The sequence below is a fragment of the Balaenoptera acutorostrata genome, chromosome 16 (assembly GCF_949987535.1).
Source record: "Balaenoptera acutorostrata chromosome 16, mBalAcu1.1, whole genome shotgun sequence".
NCBI classification, from domain to species: Eukaryota; Metazoa; Chordata; class Mammalia; order Artiodactyla; family Balaenopteridae; genus Balaenoptera; species Balaenoptera acutorostrata.
The window spans coordinates 40,054,216-40,070,147 of record NC_080079.1 but is presented as its reverse complement, the minus strand read 5'-3'; the positions used below and the strand labels follow the sequence as shown (position 1 = coordinate 40,070,147).

Here is a 15,932-nt window from a genome sequence, read left to right as displayed (position 1 = left end):
TTTCTCCAAGTTGTCTGGAGCCTATTTACCCCCAAATTAGAGTACCCAACATAGGCGATATACAAGATGTGACTTGAAGATTATTGATTTTTCAATGCCTCCCCAAAATTTATACATTGAATTGAGTATTTTTCTCCTTTAAAATAGTCACCTTTTGATACATACCTTTATCCTAAATATGATCTCACTAATTGTCAGAGCCGCACTAGTACATTGCTGGGTAGGAAAGTAAGCCTTAATAAATATTCTATGATTGAACGGGTCCATGAGTGAGTGAGTGAGTGAATAAGTAATGACAGATAAATGAATTCAGAGCCTCTTCTTTGAGGACTCCGTTTAAAGCCAGTATCACTTTTTTTTTTTCATAAAAATTTTTAAATTCAACTAAATAAAAATTTTAAATTGCTCCATGGAAAAACTGTAAACAAAGTCAGAAGGCAAACAACAACAAAAATTTTGCAACACACACAACAGACAATAGGCTAATTTCCTTAATGTTTAAAAAGTTTCTATAAATAAGAAAATGACTATCCACCCAATAGAAATATGGACAAAAGACATACAGGGAAAATTTTTAAAATACAGATATTTTGTTTTTCAGCTCTAGAATTCCACTTGATTTTTTTTAACATCTTTATTGGAGTATAATCGCTTTACAATGTTGTGTTAGTTTCTGCTTTATAACAAAGTGAATCAGTGTATATATGTATACATATATCCCCATATACCCTCCCTCTTGCATCTTCCTCCCACGTTCCCTATCCCACCCCTCTAGGTGGTCACAAAGCACCGAGGTGATATCCCTGTGCTATGCGACTGCTATCTATCTATCTATCTATCTATCTATCTATCTATCTATCTATCTATGCTATCTATCCACTAGCTATCTATTTTACATTTGGTAGTGTATATATGTCCATGCCACTCTCTCACTTCATCCCAGCTTACCCTTCCCCCTCCCTGTGTCCTCAAGTCCATTCTCTATGTCTGCATCTTTACTCCTGTCCTGCCCCTAGGTTTGTCAGAACCATTTTTTTTCTTTTTTAGATTCCATATGTATATGTGTTAGCATACAGCATTTATTTTTCTCTTTCTGACTTACTTCACTCTGTATGACAGACTCTACGTCCATCTACCTCACTACAAATAACTTAATTTCGTTTTTTTATGTATATATGTGCCACATCTTCTTTATCCATTCATCTGTCGATGGACACTTAGGTTGCTTCCATGTCCTGGCTATTGTAAATAGAGCTGCAATGAACATTGTGGTACATTACTCTTTTTGAATTATGGTTTTCTCAGGGTATATGCCCAGTAGTGGGATTGCTGGGTTGTATGGTAGTTCTATTTTTGTTTTTTGAGGAACCTCCATACTGTTCTCCATAGTGGCTGTATCCATTTACATTCCCACCAACACTGCAAGAGGGTTCCCTTTTCTCCACACCCTCTCCAGCATTTATTGTTTGTAGATTTTTTGATGATGGTCATTCTGACTGGTATGAGGTGATACCTCATTGTAGTTTTGATTTGCATTTCTCTAATGATTAGTGATGTTGAGCATCCTTTCATGTGTTTGTTGGCAATCTGTATATCTTCTTCGGAGAAATGTCTGTTTAGGTCTTCTGCCCATTTTTGGTTTGGGTTGCTTGTTTTTTTGATATTGAGCTGCATGAGCTGCTTGTATATTTGGGGGATTAATCCTTTGTCAGTTGCTTCGTTTGCAAATATTTTCTCCCATTCTGAGGGTTGTCTTTTGTCTTGTTTATGGTTTCCTTTGCTGTGCAAAAGCTTTTAAGTTTCATTAGGTCCCATTTTTTTTTTTTGTTTTTATTTCCATTTCTCTAGGAGGTGGGTTAAAAAGGATCTTGCTGTGATTTATGTCATAGAGTGTTCTGCCTATGTTTTCCTCTAAGAGTTTTATACTCTCTGGCCTCACATTTAGGTCTTTAATCCATTTTGAGTTTATTTTTGTATATGGTTGTAGGGAGTGTTCTAATTTCATTCTTTTTCCATTTTAGTATCTAAACTAATAGCAAAACTTTGTGGGTTTGTGTTGAATTTGATTAGTGAAACAATCAAAAATCACTTAGAACAAGTCTTGGGAATATGAGACACAATTCAGTGGGATAAGGGCACCTAGGGAAACACAAGGCATGATCAAAATATTACAAGTCTGACTTTATCATAATTGGGCTCTGAAGGCAATTCCAGAAATGATTTGAACATCAACAAAACTCTGGATCAGCCATATCAACTCCAGGGTGACTGCTTTGAAAAGCTACACTCAGTATAGAAAAACTGGCATGCTAATTTTCTCTAACTGGGCTTATACATTTATGGTCAATGTTTATATAATATTTTTAAAATGTGACTGAGGGGAAAGGTCCTAGCCTTATGCTAATCTTAAATCCATAAAACTTCATTTACCCATCTGTAAAATGAAGGATCCAACTAGATGACCCGTTTAAACTTTTTAAGTGCTATCATTGCATAATTCTATAAATAAATAGTTTAAACATTGTTCACACATCTTTAACCACTCTCACTAACATTTCAGAGGTTTCATATTGAGGGGAACTGTTTCTTTAAACAACCACAGGGCCCCAAGGGAAATCGTGGTTTAGGCAGCAGACCATGATGTAAAATCTACTAGAGCAAAGGTAAATGGGACACATACACACGTCTCTCTCTCTCACAGACAGACAGACAGACAGACACACACACACACACACACACCTGTCCCATTAGCAGTAAACTATCTGTCCCCAAGCAAGGACAATTATTGAAGTTATCATAATAGGTTACATTCACATGAAATCGATTATTTAAATCATACAGAGTACAGCTGCTCTTTATCAACTTTTTTATCTTTGTCAACTTTTCACCAAGTAGTTACAACGTCAAAAGTGGAGGGAGTGCTTTCAAACGAAAGTATGACAGCGGGCTTGGGTGAGTTCTGCTTCCGATTGTGTCCAAAGTATCTTATTCTGTAGGTTCCAGGTTGGGCAGTATCTGGAATATGCCATTGTATCGTTGCATTGCTATGACCCAGTAATCCCTTGTGCCAATAGAAACTGTTGGTAGGAAACAAACAAACAAACCCAATTTTACTCTTAAAAATGTGTGATTAGAAAAGTGTATGATTATTCATTAAATGAATAGGAAGGGAGTACCTACCATAAGCAAGGCACTATGCTAGATATTGAGAGTATAGCAATGAACAAAACAGAGTAAATACTTCCTAGAAGCGGACCTTTAAGAAACAGCCATTTGTAGAAATATCTTCACTTTTTCTACCTAGCTACCTAAATTCTATCCACCCCAGGTAGCCTCACCTGATATTCAGAACACAGGCTGTCCCCTGCTTTAGAACTGCTATAGCATCCTTTTAGCCCTTGCCATCCTCTGCTTCAACTTGACACTTCTTTTTGCATCTAGATTCATTTGTTCAAAATATATATTTCATTAGCTCATGTGCCAGACTCTGTGCTGGAGGTACTGAGAATACCATAGTGAGTGAGACAGATGTGGTCCAAAGTTTCATGGAGTTTATGTTCTACTAGGGCAAGGATAGGAAGAAAGCAATAAACGAGTAAACCAACAAATAATTTTAAAATTTATAAGTGAAATGAAGAAAGTAAGACAGAGGTAGCCCTAAGGAGATGTCATTTAAACTGAACCCACACATGTCTAGAGGAAGAATATTCTAGGAATAAGGAACAGAGAATGCAAAGTGTCTGAAGCAGGAGCAAACTTGGTACAGCCAAGGAACAGGACACAGGTGAGTAGGATCAGGGCAGAGTGAACTGTGGAAGAGTGGCTGAGATGATAGAAACAGATGGAGTCAGATCACGTCAGTCCTTGTAGACCATGGCAGGAAGTTCAGCTACTCTTCTAGATACAGCAAGGTACCACGGGCTAACTAACTGATACTCTCAGTTATGTGGAGAGCAAATCCCCCAGGCAGAGAGGGTGTGCTCAGCGTCCTATGTTTCCTCAGTGACAGGTCCAGTGCTCTCAGTAAATAACTGGTGATACTGCAGCTGTTGAACAAGGCTGAAGACTACACAAATCCTCTGTGTTGACTGCTATTCCGATTGTGGGCTTTTGAAAACAAATCATCCTCTTTTGTCATCTGTATAACCTTATTTTAACAATAAATATGTATGTATTACTTGTTTAAAGATTACCTATACCATAGAGTCCTAAAGATCAGAAGAAAAATTATGCCCATATTTTTGAATGGCTATCAAATAGGCCACAACAAGGTCAGATCTCTATTTTCAGGTAACCATGGGAACCAAACCAACATACAAATAATCACTTAGCTTGAAGTGATTTGAATTAGACACAAATTGCCAAAAATTTTGCCCATGTCCATGCTACTGTCCTGTGGTATGAAATTTAGAGAGTTAGGAACGGAAACATTTTTTTATTTCAAATATATTTTCAAATCTTCACATTATCTATTCAGCTCAGGGATTTGATAACAAAAAGCACAGAGAGATGTTTCTCTGAGGGAACTCCATAAGCACATTCCTTTCCTCCATGGGTCAGTAAGAATTAAACACTCAAGCTTCTTGTGTTTTAGTAATTCAAATGAAGAATCATTGACCATATACAAACATGCAATACATGGTAGGTATAGACTCATTATTTTCCCAGAAGGAATGTTGGGCTCTACAGAGCCATCTCAACACCTTCACCCAGCACCCCTTTCAACCACTTTGCAGGAAGGCTAGCCAGCTCTTAGGGATAATGTCTGTGACCATGGAAAAAGACAAAACTAACAGATGTTTATAAGAATGGAGGTCATAACCTCATTAGCATCTAATCTTACAGAAGCACACACCACATCGTTTTGTAGAAAAAGAGGATCAAAATGAAATCTAATAAATCAACTAACTATGGCCAGAAGGCTCCTTGGGAATTTGGTATCATTAATATCATGTACTGAGCCAGTCTTCCCATTTGTCTTCTCTGCATTACTAACCAACTCGTTTCAGGGCTTGAAAGACAAAATATTCAATAAACGTGCTCACCGAGTCTCCCAGGAGGCATCATTATGCATTATCTGCCATGTTGCTGATGTGACCTCATATTTCTCCACAGTGAGGAAGGTCTGATGGGTCTGAAATGCAATTAATATGACTGATCAGACACTGCACAGTCACAGAAGAAACCTGTTTGTACATTGTACATACCCCATACTCCCCTTTGTTGACCATTGCTAACCTCCCAATATCTGATATGAACGTGTATTAGAATTTCATCCAAATCCTTAGGTGTTCCTCTTAACATTCTATGCAATGTCTTCAGAATGTTAATTCATCCAGTCTATTAAAAACCACGGCTTTTCTTTAGAAAACTGAATGAAGCATAATTTTAGAGCTGAGAGCAAATTTTGGAAATTAGGGCAAAGAAGAGACGAAATAAAACAAGATTTAGAAAAGGCAGCAAACAGTTTCATGACATGTTTACTGATCTGTATTCCAAGACTTTCTCTATTCACCTCAAGATTTCAGAGGGAAAATCGGAAAATTTCCTCATCTTTTCATCTCCAGGTAAATGAATTATTAGTAAATATACCTGCCTTAGTGAAAGAATTGAAAAGGATGCATAAATCTTCCTATTCCTAGGGTGCTAAAAGCAACCCTTATATTTTGTCATAATGGATTCCTAGAAACCCACATCATAAGCAGATTTTATTTTCCCAGTGGAAAATAAAATTTCCACATCGGTTTATAGTAATTTGTTTTAGGCCAAGAATTCAGCTTCAAATAAAGCATATATTTAAATAACATAATAAATTAAAAGATACAAGGCCATAAATCTCCAATTTTCCTTAAAAATCTTTAGATTATGGCCCTTAAGGACGGAACTTGTGTCTAATTTACCTTTATCCATCACAGCCCTGTAATTTACAGGTGTTCAAACAAATGCTGAATGGATCACCTACTTATAGCTGGGCCATGGGATTATTTAAAATTCTTCAATTACTCACCTAATGGATTATATTCAATAAAAAAAAGTTTTCATAACCACAGTGACTTGCAAAGAGAACTGTTCATGGCCATTTAGGGCAGAGTGACACTGGGAAGGCCTTCAATGGAGTAGGAGATAGGGTGGGCCCCAGTGTATAGGTCTAGAGTGCAGATCAGAGAACAAGGCTAGGACGCCGAATGCGTGAACTATGTGACCATCCTCTCCCCACCTCCCAACCTTAATCTTTTCCAGATACACAATTAGTTCATACAAGTTACTTAATCTCTCTAAGCCTCAGTTTATTCACCTGTAAAACAGGGATAATAAAACATAACTCATTGGGCAGTAGAGAGGATTAAATTAGATTCATGTGATGATGCATGTAAAACTTTAGCCTCGTACCTGCAAAGAGTAATCATTCAATAAATAGTGGTGAGGAAGTGATGATTACTAATAATAAAGGGTACCAGAAATTGTTTTATGCCAAGTCCCAAAACATCCTTAGAAATTAATTCTATTCTCATTATAGCGCTTTAAGCAATTTAGTCTCCTGCTTCTCCATGGCAATAATGATGATAGTATTTCTCTACCCTAAGGATGTCAGATTACAGCTAATTCTGCAGTCTTGCTACAACACTTTAATATCTTTAGAAAGTAATGTTGTAAACATGTAAATATTCTGGCATGACCTGACTGCCTAGAGAAGTTATTTCAAACAGGTGCATGTTGACTACCCAAGCAGTAGAAAAAAATTCCCCAATATCATATTTGACAATGTCATATTGTCACAATTTTTATCAAAGGAATAACCATATTTTAATAAACAGAAATGGGAAGGCTCATTTGGAAGAAAGGTATTTTGGATTATAAGTGACAGTGGGCTCTGGGAAGAACGGCTCATAGATAAAGTGAATGCATTCTCCACCACAGTAAAAAAAAATCTGACCTTGAAATTACTTTCATAAACCCACTTTCTTTTTCCTCTATATATTTCTTTGTTGTTTGAATTTTTACAACTAGAATGTTTCTGGTTATCGCTTGTGTAGTCATATGAACATTCCAAGTTACAGAGGAGTAAAATTACTTCACTTTATTCATAGATATATTATATATACTTTATCATATATACATATATAAATACATATGACAAAAACAAAAAACTATGAAATGATATGTAACAAACTGTCAACAGTGATTACCTCTAAAAATGTTTATGAAGAGAGGTATTTTCACATTCTATTTTAAGCACTTCTATACTGTCTGTTTTTACATGGGATCTGTATTTTTTGTGTCATTTTTCAAGACTAATAAATAAATACTGTATTAGTGCCAGTAGCAAAAACTAGGGAAATGGCCAATGCAAGAAAAAGTAAAGTGCATGGGCCAGGGCTCCAAGCCAGTAGAGTGTCCACCCAGGGATCCATGATCATTCCACAACAGTAGAGGCAGGACCAGAATCAGGAGTGCAGGAGAAGAGGAGAGGAGCCAAAGAGGGGTAAGAAGGAAACAAAGATACATGTCACACTGACCCTAGGATTATTTTACCAAATTCAATAGAGTTTTAAAATTGGAATATGTAAATAAGAGCTGTATTCAAATCTACATCATCTCAAGAGACAATGCCATTCTCTATGCATTGTGCTATATGTGATCCTAAGTAGAACCAGTTAAATATTTCCTGTGGGCTTTTTTCCCAGACTCAACTCTACGTTAACTCTTCCCACTGAAAATTTTCTCACACCTACAAAATAAGATGAAAAGCAAGTTGGAACATTTTACCTTTATTTTGTTAAGCTCCATAGGGATACTTAAGTAAATGAAAGACTAAAAAGTGGACTTAAATTTGTAAAAAGAATCATTGATGCTTACCTGGTTTTCTGCTGAATTCTTTGGGTTAGCACCTACAAATGTAACTTCAACAACTTCTCCCTGAAAATAAAAACTCATTTTATGACTTCTAATAAAAGTATTTTTTGCCATGCTCATATTTGGGCCATTATTTATGAAATGTTTCTAGGAGTTTGGGTACCTGTAGAGATTGTATTCTATTTAATCAAGTGAGTTGTCTTCTGAGAATACTAGCGAAAATACACTTGTAACAATGGACACAGGAATTTGGGGGCAACAAATTACTTCAGAATTTTGGGCCAATGAATTTGCTTTTGGTATATGCAGATATAGATGAAGATATAGAGCTATACTTCAAATTAGTGACAGCACATTAAAATGGCTTCTTCAGCCTTAGATATCTTCTTATATCTCCCTCCCATACACATCCAGGAAATGGACTGAATTAAATAAGGAAAGCCAAAACTTTCCAAGGATGACTTATACCTTTTTGTTCTTGTTGTTGTTATTCTTTTTTTAAATATGTACAGCAGGTTCTTATTAGTCATCCATTTTATATACATCAGTGTATACATGTCAATCCCAATCTCCCAATTCATCACACCAGCACCCGCCCCCCGCCCTGCCGCTTTACCCTCTTGGTGTCCATACGTTTGTTCTCTACACCTGTATCTCAATTTCTGCCCTGCAAACCGGTTCATCTGTACCATTTTTCTAGATTCCACATATATTCGTTAATATACAATATTTGATTTTCTCTTTCTGACTTATTTCACTCTGTATGACAGTCTCTATATCCATCCATGACTCTACAAATGACCCAATTTTGTCCCTTTTCATGGCTGAGTAATACTCCATTGTATGTATGTACCACATCTAGTTCATCCATTCCTCTGTCGATGGGCATTTAGGTTGCTTCCATGACCTGGCTATTGTAAATAGTGCTGCAATGAACATTGGGGTGCATGTGCCTTTTTGAATTATGGTTTTCTCTGGTTATATGCCCAGTAGTGGGATTGCTGGGTCATATGGTAATTCTATTTTTAGTTTTTTAAGGAACCTCCATACTGTTCTCCATAGTGGCTGTATCAATTTGCACTCCCACCAACAGTGCAAGAGGGTTCCCTTATCTCCACACCCTCTCCAGCATTTGTTGTTTGTAGATTTTCTGATGATGCCCATTCTAACTGGTGTGAGGTGATACCTCATTGTAGTTTTGATTTGCATTTCTCTAATAATTAGTGATGTTGAGCAGCTTTTCATGTGCTTCCTGGTCATCTGTATGTCTTCTTTGGAGAAATGTCTATTTAGGTCTTCTGCCCATTTTTGGATTGGGTTGTTGTTTTTTAAAATTGAGCTGCATGAGCTCTTTATATATTTTGGAGATTAATCCTTTGTCTGTTGCTTCGTTTGCAAATATTTTCTCCCATTCTGAGGGTTGTCTTTTTGTCTTGTTTATGGTTTCCTTTGCTGTGCAAAAGCTTTGAAGTTTCATTAGGTCCCATTTGTTTATTTTTGTTTTTATTTCCATTACTCTAGGAGGTGGGTCAAAAAAGATCTTGCTGTGATTTATGTCCAAGAGTGTTCTTCCTATGTTTTCCTCTAAGAGTTTTATAGTGTCCGGTCTTCCATTTAGGTCTCTAATCCATTTTGAGTTTATTTCTGTGTATGGTGTTAGGGACTGTTCTAATTTCATTCTTTTACATGTAGCTGTACAGTTGTCCCAGCACCACTTACTCAAGAGACTGTCTTTTCTCCGTTGTATATCCTTACCTCCTTTGTCGTAGATTAGTTGACCATAGGTGTGTGGGTTTATCTCTGGGCTTTCTATCCTGTTCCACTGATCTATATTTCTGTTTTTGTGCCAGTACCATATTGTCTTGATTACTGTAGCTTTGTAGTATAGTCTGAAGTCAGGGAGTCTGATTCCTCCAGCTCCGTTTTTTTTCCCTCAAGACTGCTTTGGCTATTCGGAGTCTTTTGTGCCTCCATAAAAATTTTAAGACTTTTTGTTCTAGTTCTGTAAAAAATGCCATTGCTAATTTGATAGGGATTGCATTGAATCTGTAGATTGCTTTGGGTAGCAGAATCATTTTCACAGTATTGATTCTTCCAGTGTAAGAACATGGTATATCTCTCCATCTGTTGGTATCATCTTTAATTTCTTTCATCAGTGTCTTATAGTTTTCTGCATACAGGTCTTTTGTCTCCCTAGGTAGGTTTATTCTTTTGGTTGCAAGGTAAATGGGAGTGTTTCCTTAATTTCTCTTCCAGATTTTTCATCATTAGTGTATAGGAATGCAAGAGATTTCTGTACATTAATTTTGTATCCTGCAACTTTACCAAATTCATTGATTAGCTCTAGTAGTTTTCTGGTGGCATCTTTAGGATTCTCTATGTATAGTATCATGTCATCTGCAAACAGTGACAGTTTTACTTCTTCTTTTCCAATTTGTATTCCTTTTATTTCTTTTTCTTCTCTGATTGCCGTGGCTAGGACTTCCAGAACTATGTTGAATAACAGTGGTGAGGGTGGACATCCTTGTCTTGTTCCTGATTTAGAGGAAATGCTTTCAGTTTTCCACCATTGAGAATGATGTTTGCTGTGGGTTTGTCGTATATGGTCTTTATTATGTTGAGGTGGTTCTCTCTATGCCCACTTTCTGTAGAGTTTTTTCATAAATGGATGTTGAATTTTGTCAAAAGCTTTTTCTGCATCTATTGAGATGATCATATGGTTTTTCTTCTTCAATTTGTTAATATGGTGTTTCACATTAATTTATTTGCATATATTGAAGAATCCTTGCATCCCTGGGATAAATCCCACTTGATCATGGTGTATGATCCTTTTAATGAGTTGTTGGATTCTGTTTGCTAGTATTTTGTTGAGGATTTTTGCATCTATATTCATGAGTGATATCGGTCTGTAATTTCATTTTTTTACAGTATCTTTGTCTGGTTTTGATATCAGGGTGATGGTGGCCTCATAGAATGAGTTTGGGAGTGTTCCTTCCTCTGCAATTTTTTGGAGGAGTTTGAGGAGTATGGGTGTTAGCTATTGTCTAAATGTTTGATAGAATTCACCTGTGAAGCCATCTGGTCCTGGACTTTGGCTTGTTGGAAGATTTTTATTCACAGTTTCAATTTCATTATTTGTGATTGGTCTGTTCATATTTTCTATTTCTTCCTGGTAAAGTCTTCGAAGGTTATAATTCTCTAAGAATTTGTCCATTTCTTCCAGGTTGTCCATTTTATTGGCATAGAGTTGTTCGTAGTAGTCTCTTAGGATGCTTTGTGTTTCTGTGGTGTCTGTTGTAACTTCTCCTTTTTCATTTCTGATTTTATTGATTTCAGTCCTCTCCCTCTTTTTCTTGATGAGTCTGGCTAATGGTTTATCAATTTTGTTTATCTTCTCAAAGAACCAGCTTATAGTTTAATTGATTTTTGCTATTGTTTTGTTTCTATTTCATTTATTTCTGCTCTGATCTTTATGATTTCTTTCCTTCTGCTAACTTTGGGTTTTGTTTGCTCTTCTTTCTGTAATTGCTTAGGGTGTAAGGTTAGATTGTTTATTTGAGATTTTTCTTGTTTCTTGCAGTAGGCTTGAATAGCTATAAACATCCCTCTTAGAACGGCTTTTGCTGCATCCCATAGGTTTTGGATTGTCATGTTTTCATTGTCATTTGTCTCTAGTATTTTTTGATTTCCTCTTTGATTTCTTCAGTGATCTCTTGGTTATTTAGTAACGTATTGTTTAGCCTCCATGTGTTTGTGTTTTTTACGTTTTTCTCCTGTAATTGATTTCTAATCTCATAGCATTGTGGTCAGAAAAGATGCTTGATATGATTTCAATTTTCTTAAATTTACTGAGGCTTGATTTGTGGCCCAGGATGTGATATATGCTGAAGAATGTTCCATGCGCACTTGAGAAGAAAGTGTAATCTGCTGTTTTTGGATGGAATGTCCTATAAATATCAATTAAATCTATCTGGTCTATTGTGTCATTTAAAGCTTCTGTTTCCTTATTTATTTTCATTTTGGATGATCTGTCCATTGGTGTAAGTGAGGTGTTAAAGTCTCCCACTATTATTGCGTTACTGTCGATTTCCTCTTTTATAGATGTTAGCAGTTGCCTTATGTATTGAGGTGCTCCTATGTTGGGTGCATATATATTTATAATTGCTATATCTTCTGCTTGGACTGATCCCTGGATCATTATGTAGTGTCCTTCCTTGTCTCTTGTAACATTCTTTATTTTAAAGTCTATTTTATCTGATATGAGTATGGCTACTCCAGCTTTCTTTTGATTTCCATTTGCATGGAATATCTTTTTCCATCCCCTCACTTTCAGTCTGAATGTGTTCCTAGGTCTGAAATGGGTCTCTTGTAGACAGCATATATATGGGTCTTGTTTTTGTATCCATTCAGCAAGCCTGTGTCTTTTGGTTGAAGCATTTAATCCATTCACATTTAGGGTAATTATCGATATGTATGTTCCTGTGACCATTTTCTTAATTGTTTTGGGTTTGTTTTTGTAGGTCGTTTTCTTCTCTTGTGTTTCTCACTTAGAGAAGTTCCTTTAGCATTTGTTGTAGAGCTGGTTTGGTGGTGCTGAATTCTTTTAGCTTTTGCTTGTCTGTAAAGCTTTTGATTTCTCCATCGAATCTGAATGAGATCCTTGCTGGGTAGAGTCATCTTGGTTGTAGGTTCTTCCCTTTCATCACTTTAAGTATACCATGCCAGTCCCTTCTGGCTTGTAGAGTTTCTGCTGAAAAATCAGCTGTTAATCTTATGGGAGTTCCCTTGTATATTATTTGTCGTTTTGCCCTTGCTGCTTTCAATAATTTTTCTTTGTCTTTAATTTTTGCCAATTTGATTACTATGTGTCTCAGCGTGTTTCTCCTTTGGTTTATCTTATATGGGACTTGCTGCACTTCCTGGACTTGGGTGGCTATTTCCTTTCCCATGTTAGGGAGGTTTTCGACTATAATCTCTTCAAATATTTTCTCTGGTCCTTTCTCTGTCTCTTCTCCTTCTGGGACCCCTATAATGCGAATGTTGTTGCGTTTAATGTTGTCCCAGAGGTCTCTTAGGCTGTCTTCATTTCTTTTCATTCTTTTTTCTTACTCTTTTCCACAGCAGTGAATTCCACCATTCTATCTTCCAGGTCACTTATCCATTCTTCTGCCTCAGTTATTCTGCTATTGATTCCTTCTAGTGTAATTTTCATTTCAGTTATTGTATTGTTCATCTCTGTTTGTTTGTTCTTTAATTCTACTAGGTCTTTGTTACACATTTCTTGCATCTTCTCGATCTTTGCCTCCATTCTTTTTCCGAGGTCCTGGATCATCTTCACTATCATTATTCTGAATCCTTTTTCTGGAAGGTTTCCTATCTCCACTTCATTTAGCTGTTTTTCTGGGGTTTTATCTTGTTCCTTCATCTGGTACATAGCCCTCTGCCTTTTCATCTTGTAAATCTTTCTGTGAATGTGGTTTTTTCAGATGACTTATACTTGCACATACACTTACATATAAAAGATACAAGATGGATTGACAAGGTGTGTATTTAACTTTTCACCTGACATAACTAAAAAACCTGGACAAATATGTATTAAAGAATGGTTTTAAAGACAGTAGGCATGAAAACAGTGATCCTTGAGTGACAGAAAATGAAAAAGATGAGCCCTACAATTGCTTCAGTTTTATGCCTTCAGAGAGTTTACAGGCCACAGCACAAGGAGGCAGAATCAAGCAACGCTAGGCAGTCTATGTAAGTTAAGGAATAGATGTGGGGGTCCAAGAAGACCAAGTGGTCTTGAGTTCACAGGGTAGAGTAACAGAGAAAAGAGAGGACCATAAAGAGGAGAGGTACACAGAGAGAGAACTCTGGAGATTTGCAGAAGGCTCCCTTCAACTCTGCATTCATGTAAGGAAAGTACCTGAACCTAGGAAAATAATCATTTAAAAGAATTAGAGAGAAAATCCCAGGCTCATAGAGAACTGTGAAAAGTTCCTGTTCCCACCAGCCAGAATGGGAAAACTCATAATTCAAAAGAATTCTACCTTAAGTGCATGGTAGAGAGATTTTCCCTAGAATAAAAGCAGCTCTGCCTAAAAACTTACAAAGACCCACCGAAATCAAACTCTTCCCAAATAATTCAATAACACCCTAAAACAAAGTTCAAAAATATTTACAGGAATAGGAGAACATCTAACACCTAACAAGATAAAAATACACAATGTCTGACCTCTAAATTAGCAAGCATACAAAGGAAAGAAAAGCACTTCTCGTAATGAGGAAACTCTCAATCAAAACTGACCCATAAATGAATTAGATGATAGAATTAGTAGACAAGGACACTAAAACAGTTCTTATAACTATTCTGTGTGTTCAAAAATCTAGCAGAAAGAATGAACATGTTAAGTAGACATGTGGAAGATTTTTATTTAAAATGACCTAATCCAAACCCCTAGAGATGAAAACTATAGTATCTATAAAGAAAATACACTGGATGGAATTATCAAATTAAACATTGCAGAAGAAAAGATTACTGAATTTGAAGACACAGCAATAAAAACTATACAGAATTAAAAAGGGGAAAAGACTGAAAAAAAATGAACAGAGCAGCAGTGAGCTGTGGAACAACTTCAAGCCACCTAATATACAGGTAATTGGAGTTCCCAAAGGATAGAAGAGAGGAAGAAATTCAGAAAAAAATAATGAATAAATAATAGCCAAAATTTTCCAAATTTGCTGAAAACTATAAGCCCACAAGTCCAAGAAGCTCAATCAACCCCAAGCACAAGAAACATAAAAAAAATGACATCAAGGATCCTTAAAATCAAATTGCTGGAAACTAGAAATAAAAAGAAAAATATTCTAAAAACAAGGGGGAAAAAAAGACACATTACACAGAGTAGAACATACATAAGGATGATGGCAGATTTTTTTTCCACTGCAAACAATGCAAACCAGAATACAGTACAGCAAAATCTTAAGGTCTTAACAGAAAAAACTGCTAACCAAGAATTCCATAAACAGTAAAAATGAAAGCAAAATAAAGACATTTTCAAACATATAAAAGAAGAAGAAAGAAAAATGTTAAAAGATGTCCTTCAAGCAAACAGAAAATGACACTAAATGGAAATTTGGATCTACAAAAAGAAATGAAGGGTCAGTTGTTAATGTGTGAGTTAATATAATATTTTTCTCTTATTATTTAAGTCTCTTTAAAAATAATCTACTGTTTAAAAATAAGAACAATCCATGATGGAGTTGATAAATTATATAAAAGTAAAATATATGACAATAACACAAAGACTAGGAAAAGATCAATGGAATAACACCACTGGCCAGAATGATCAAGAGAAAAAAATCAAACAGAAGGCTCAAATTATCAGTACCAGGAATAAAACAGGGGACATCAATACAGATTCTATAGATATATAAAAGATAATAAGGAAAAATTGGCAATGACTTTACACCTGCAAATTCAAATAACTTAGATGAAATGAAATGGACAAATTCCTTGAGATATAGAAACTACTAAAGATCATTCAAGAAGAAGTAAATGGCCTTAATAGTGAAAATTTACCAAACTGTACACTTTAAATATGTAGTTTATTGTATGTTAATAATACATCAATAAAAATTTTTTTTAAGTAACAAACTAACAAACAAATAAGTCTTCACATGACTTACTATGGCACACAAGACCTTTTACAGGTAATTTGCCACCTGGTGCTCCACCTTAAGCCCTCTATAGTCCATATACCTAGAGGTGGTATGTCTTGACAGGCTCTGTGAACTCCTACTCATCCTCCAAGACCTAGCCCATATTAAAAACATTTTTTAATAAAAACAGTCCATGGATTCATAATCAATGATGACCATCTAAACAGAGATGTGCTGTTCAATTATTTACTTTACTGTTAACTCCCCTGAATAACTAGCATTAATTTATTTTTTCTAATTTTCTTCATTTTCACCAGTGAGATTATCAATTTAGCCGGTCTCACCAATGGTTAGCAAAATGTTTCAACAACAATTAGAATTTTCTGCAAAAATCAGTATATTCTTCATATAGAGCAATC

At 35.8% G+C, this 15,932-nt stretch overlaps 1 protein-coding gene across 4 annotated transcripts in view; it reads right to left on the bottom strand.

The window, feature by feature from the left end:
- Positions 1–2,851: 2,851 nt before the first annotated feature.
- ASAH2 (N-acylsphingosine amidohydrolase 2) overlaps positions 2,852–15,932 on the bottom strand; it is an 86,723-nt gene continuing 73,642 nt past the window's right edge. For all 4 annotated transcript variants that reach the window (XM_007182840.2, XM_057531123.1, XM_057531122.1 and 1 more), the window contains 3 exons: positions 7,858–7,917; positions 5,046–5,134; positions 2,852–3,077 (listed from right to left, as the gene is read on the bottom strand). In XM_007182840.2, the coding sequence (XP_007182902.2) occupies positions 2,885–3,077; positions 5,046–5,134; positions 7,858–7,917 (342 nt within the window). In that variant the 3' untranslated portion in view covers positions 2,852–2,884. The remainder of the gene's footprint in view (positions 3,078–5,045; positions 5,135–7,857; positions 7,918–15,932) is intronic.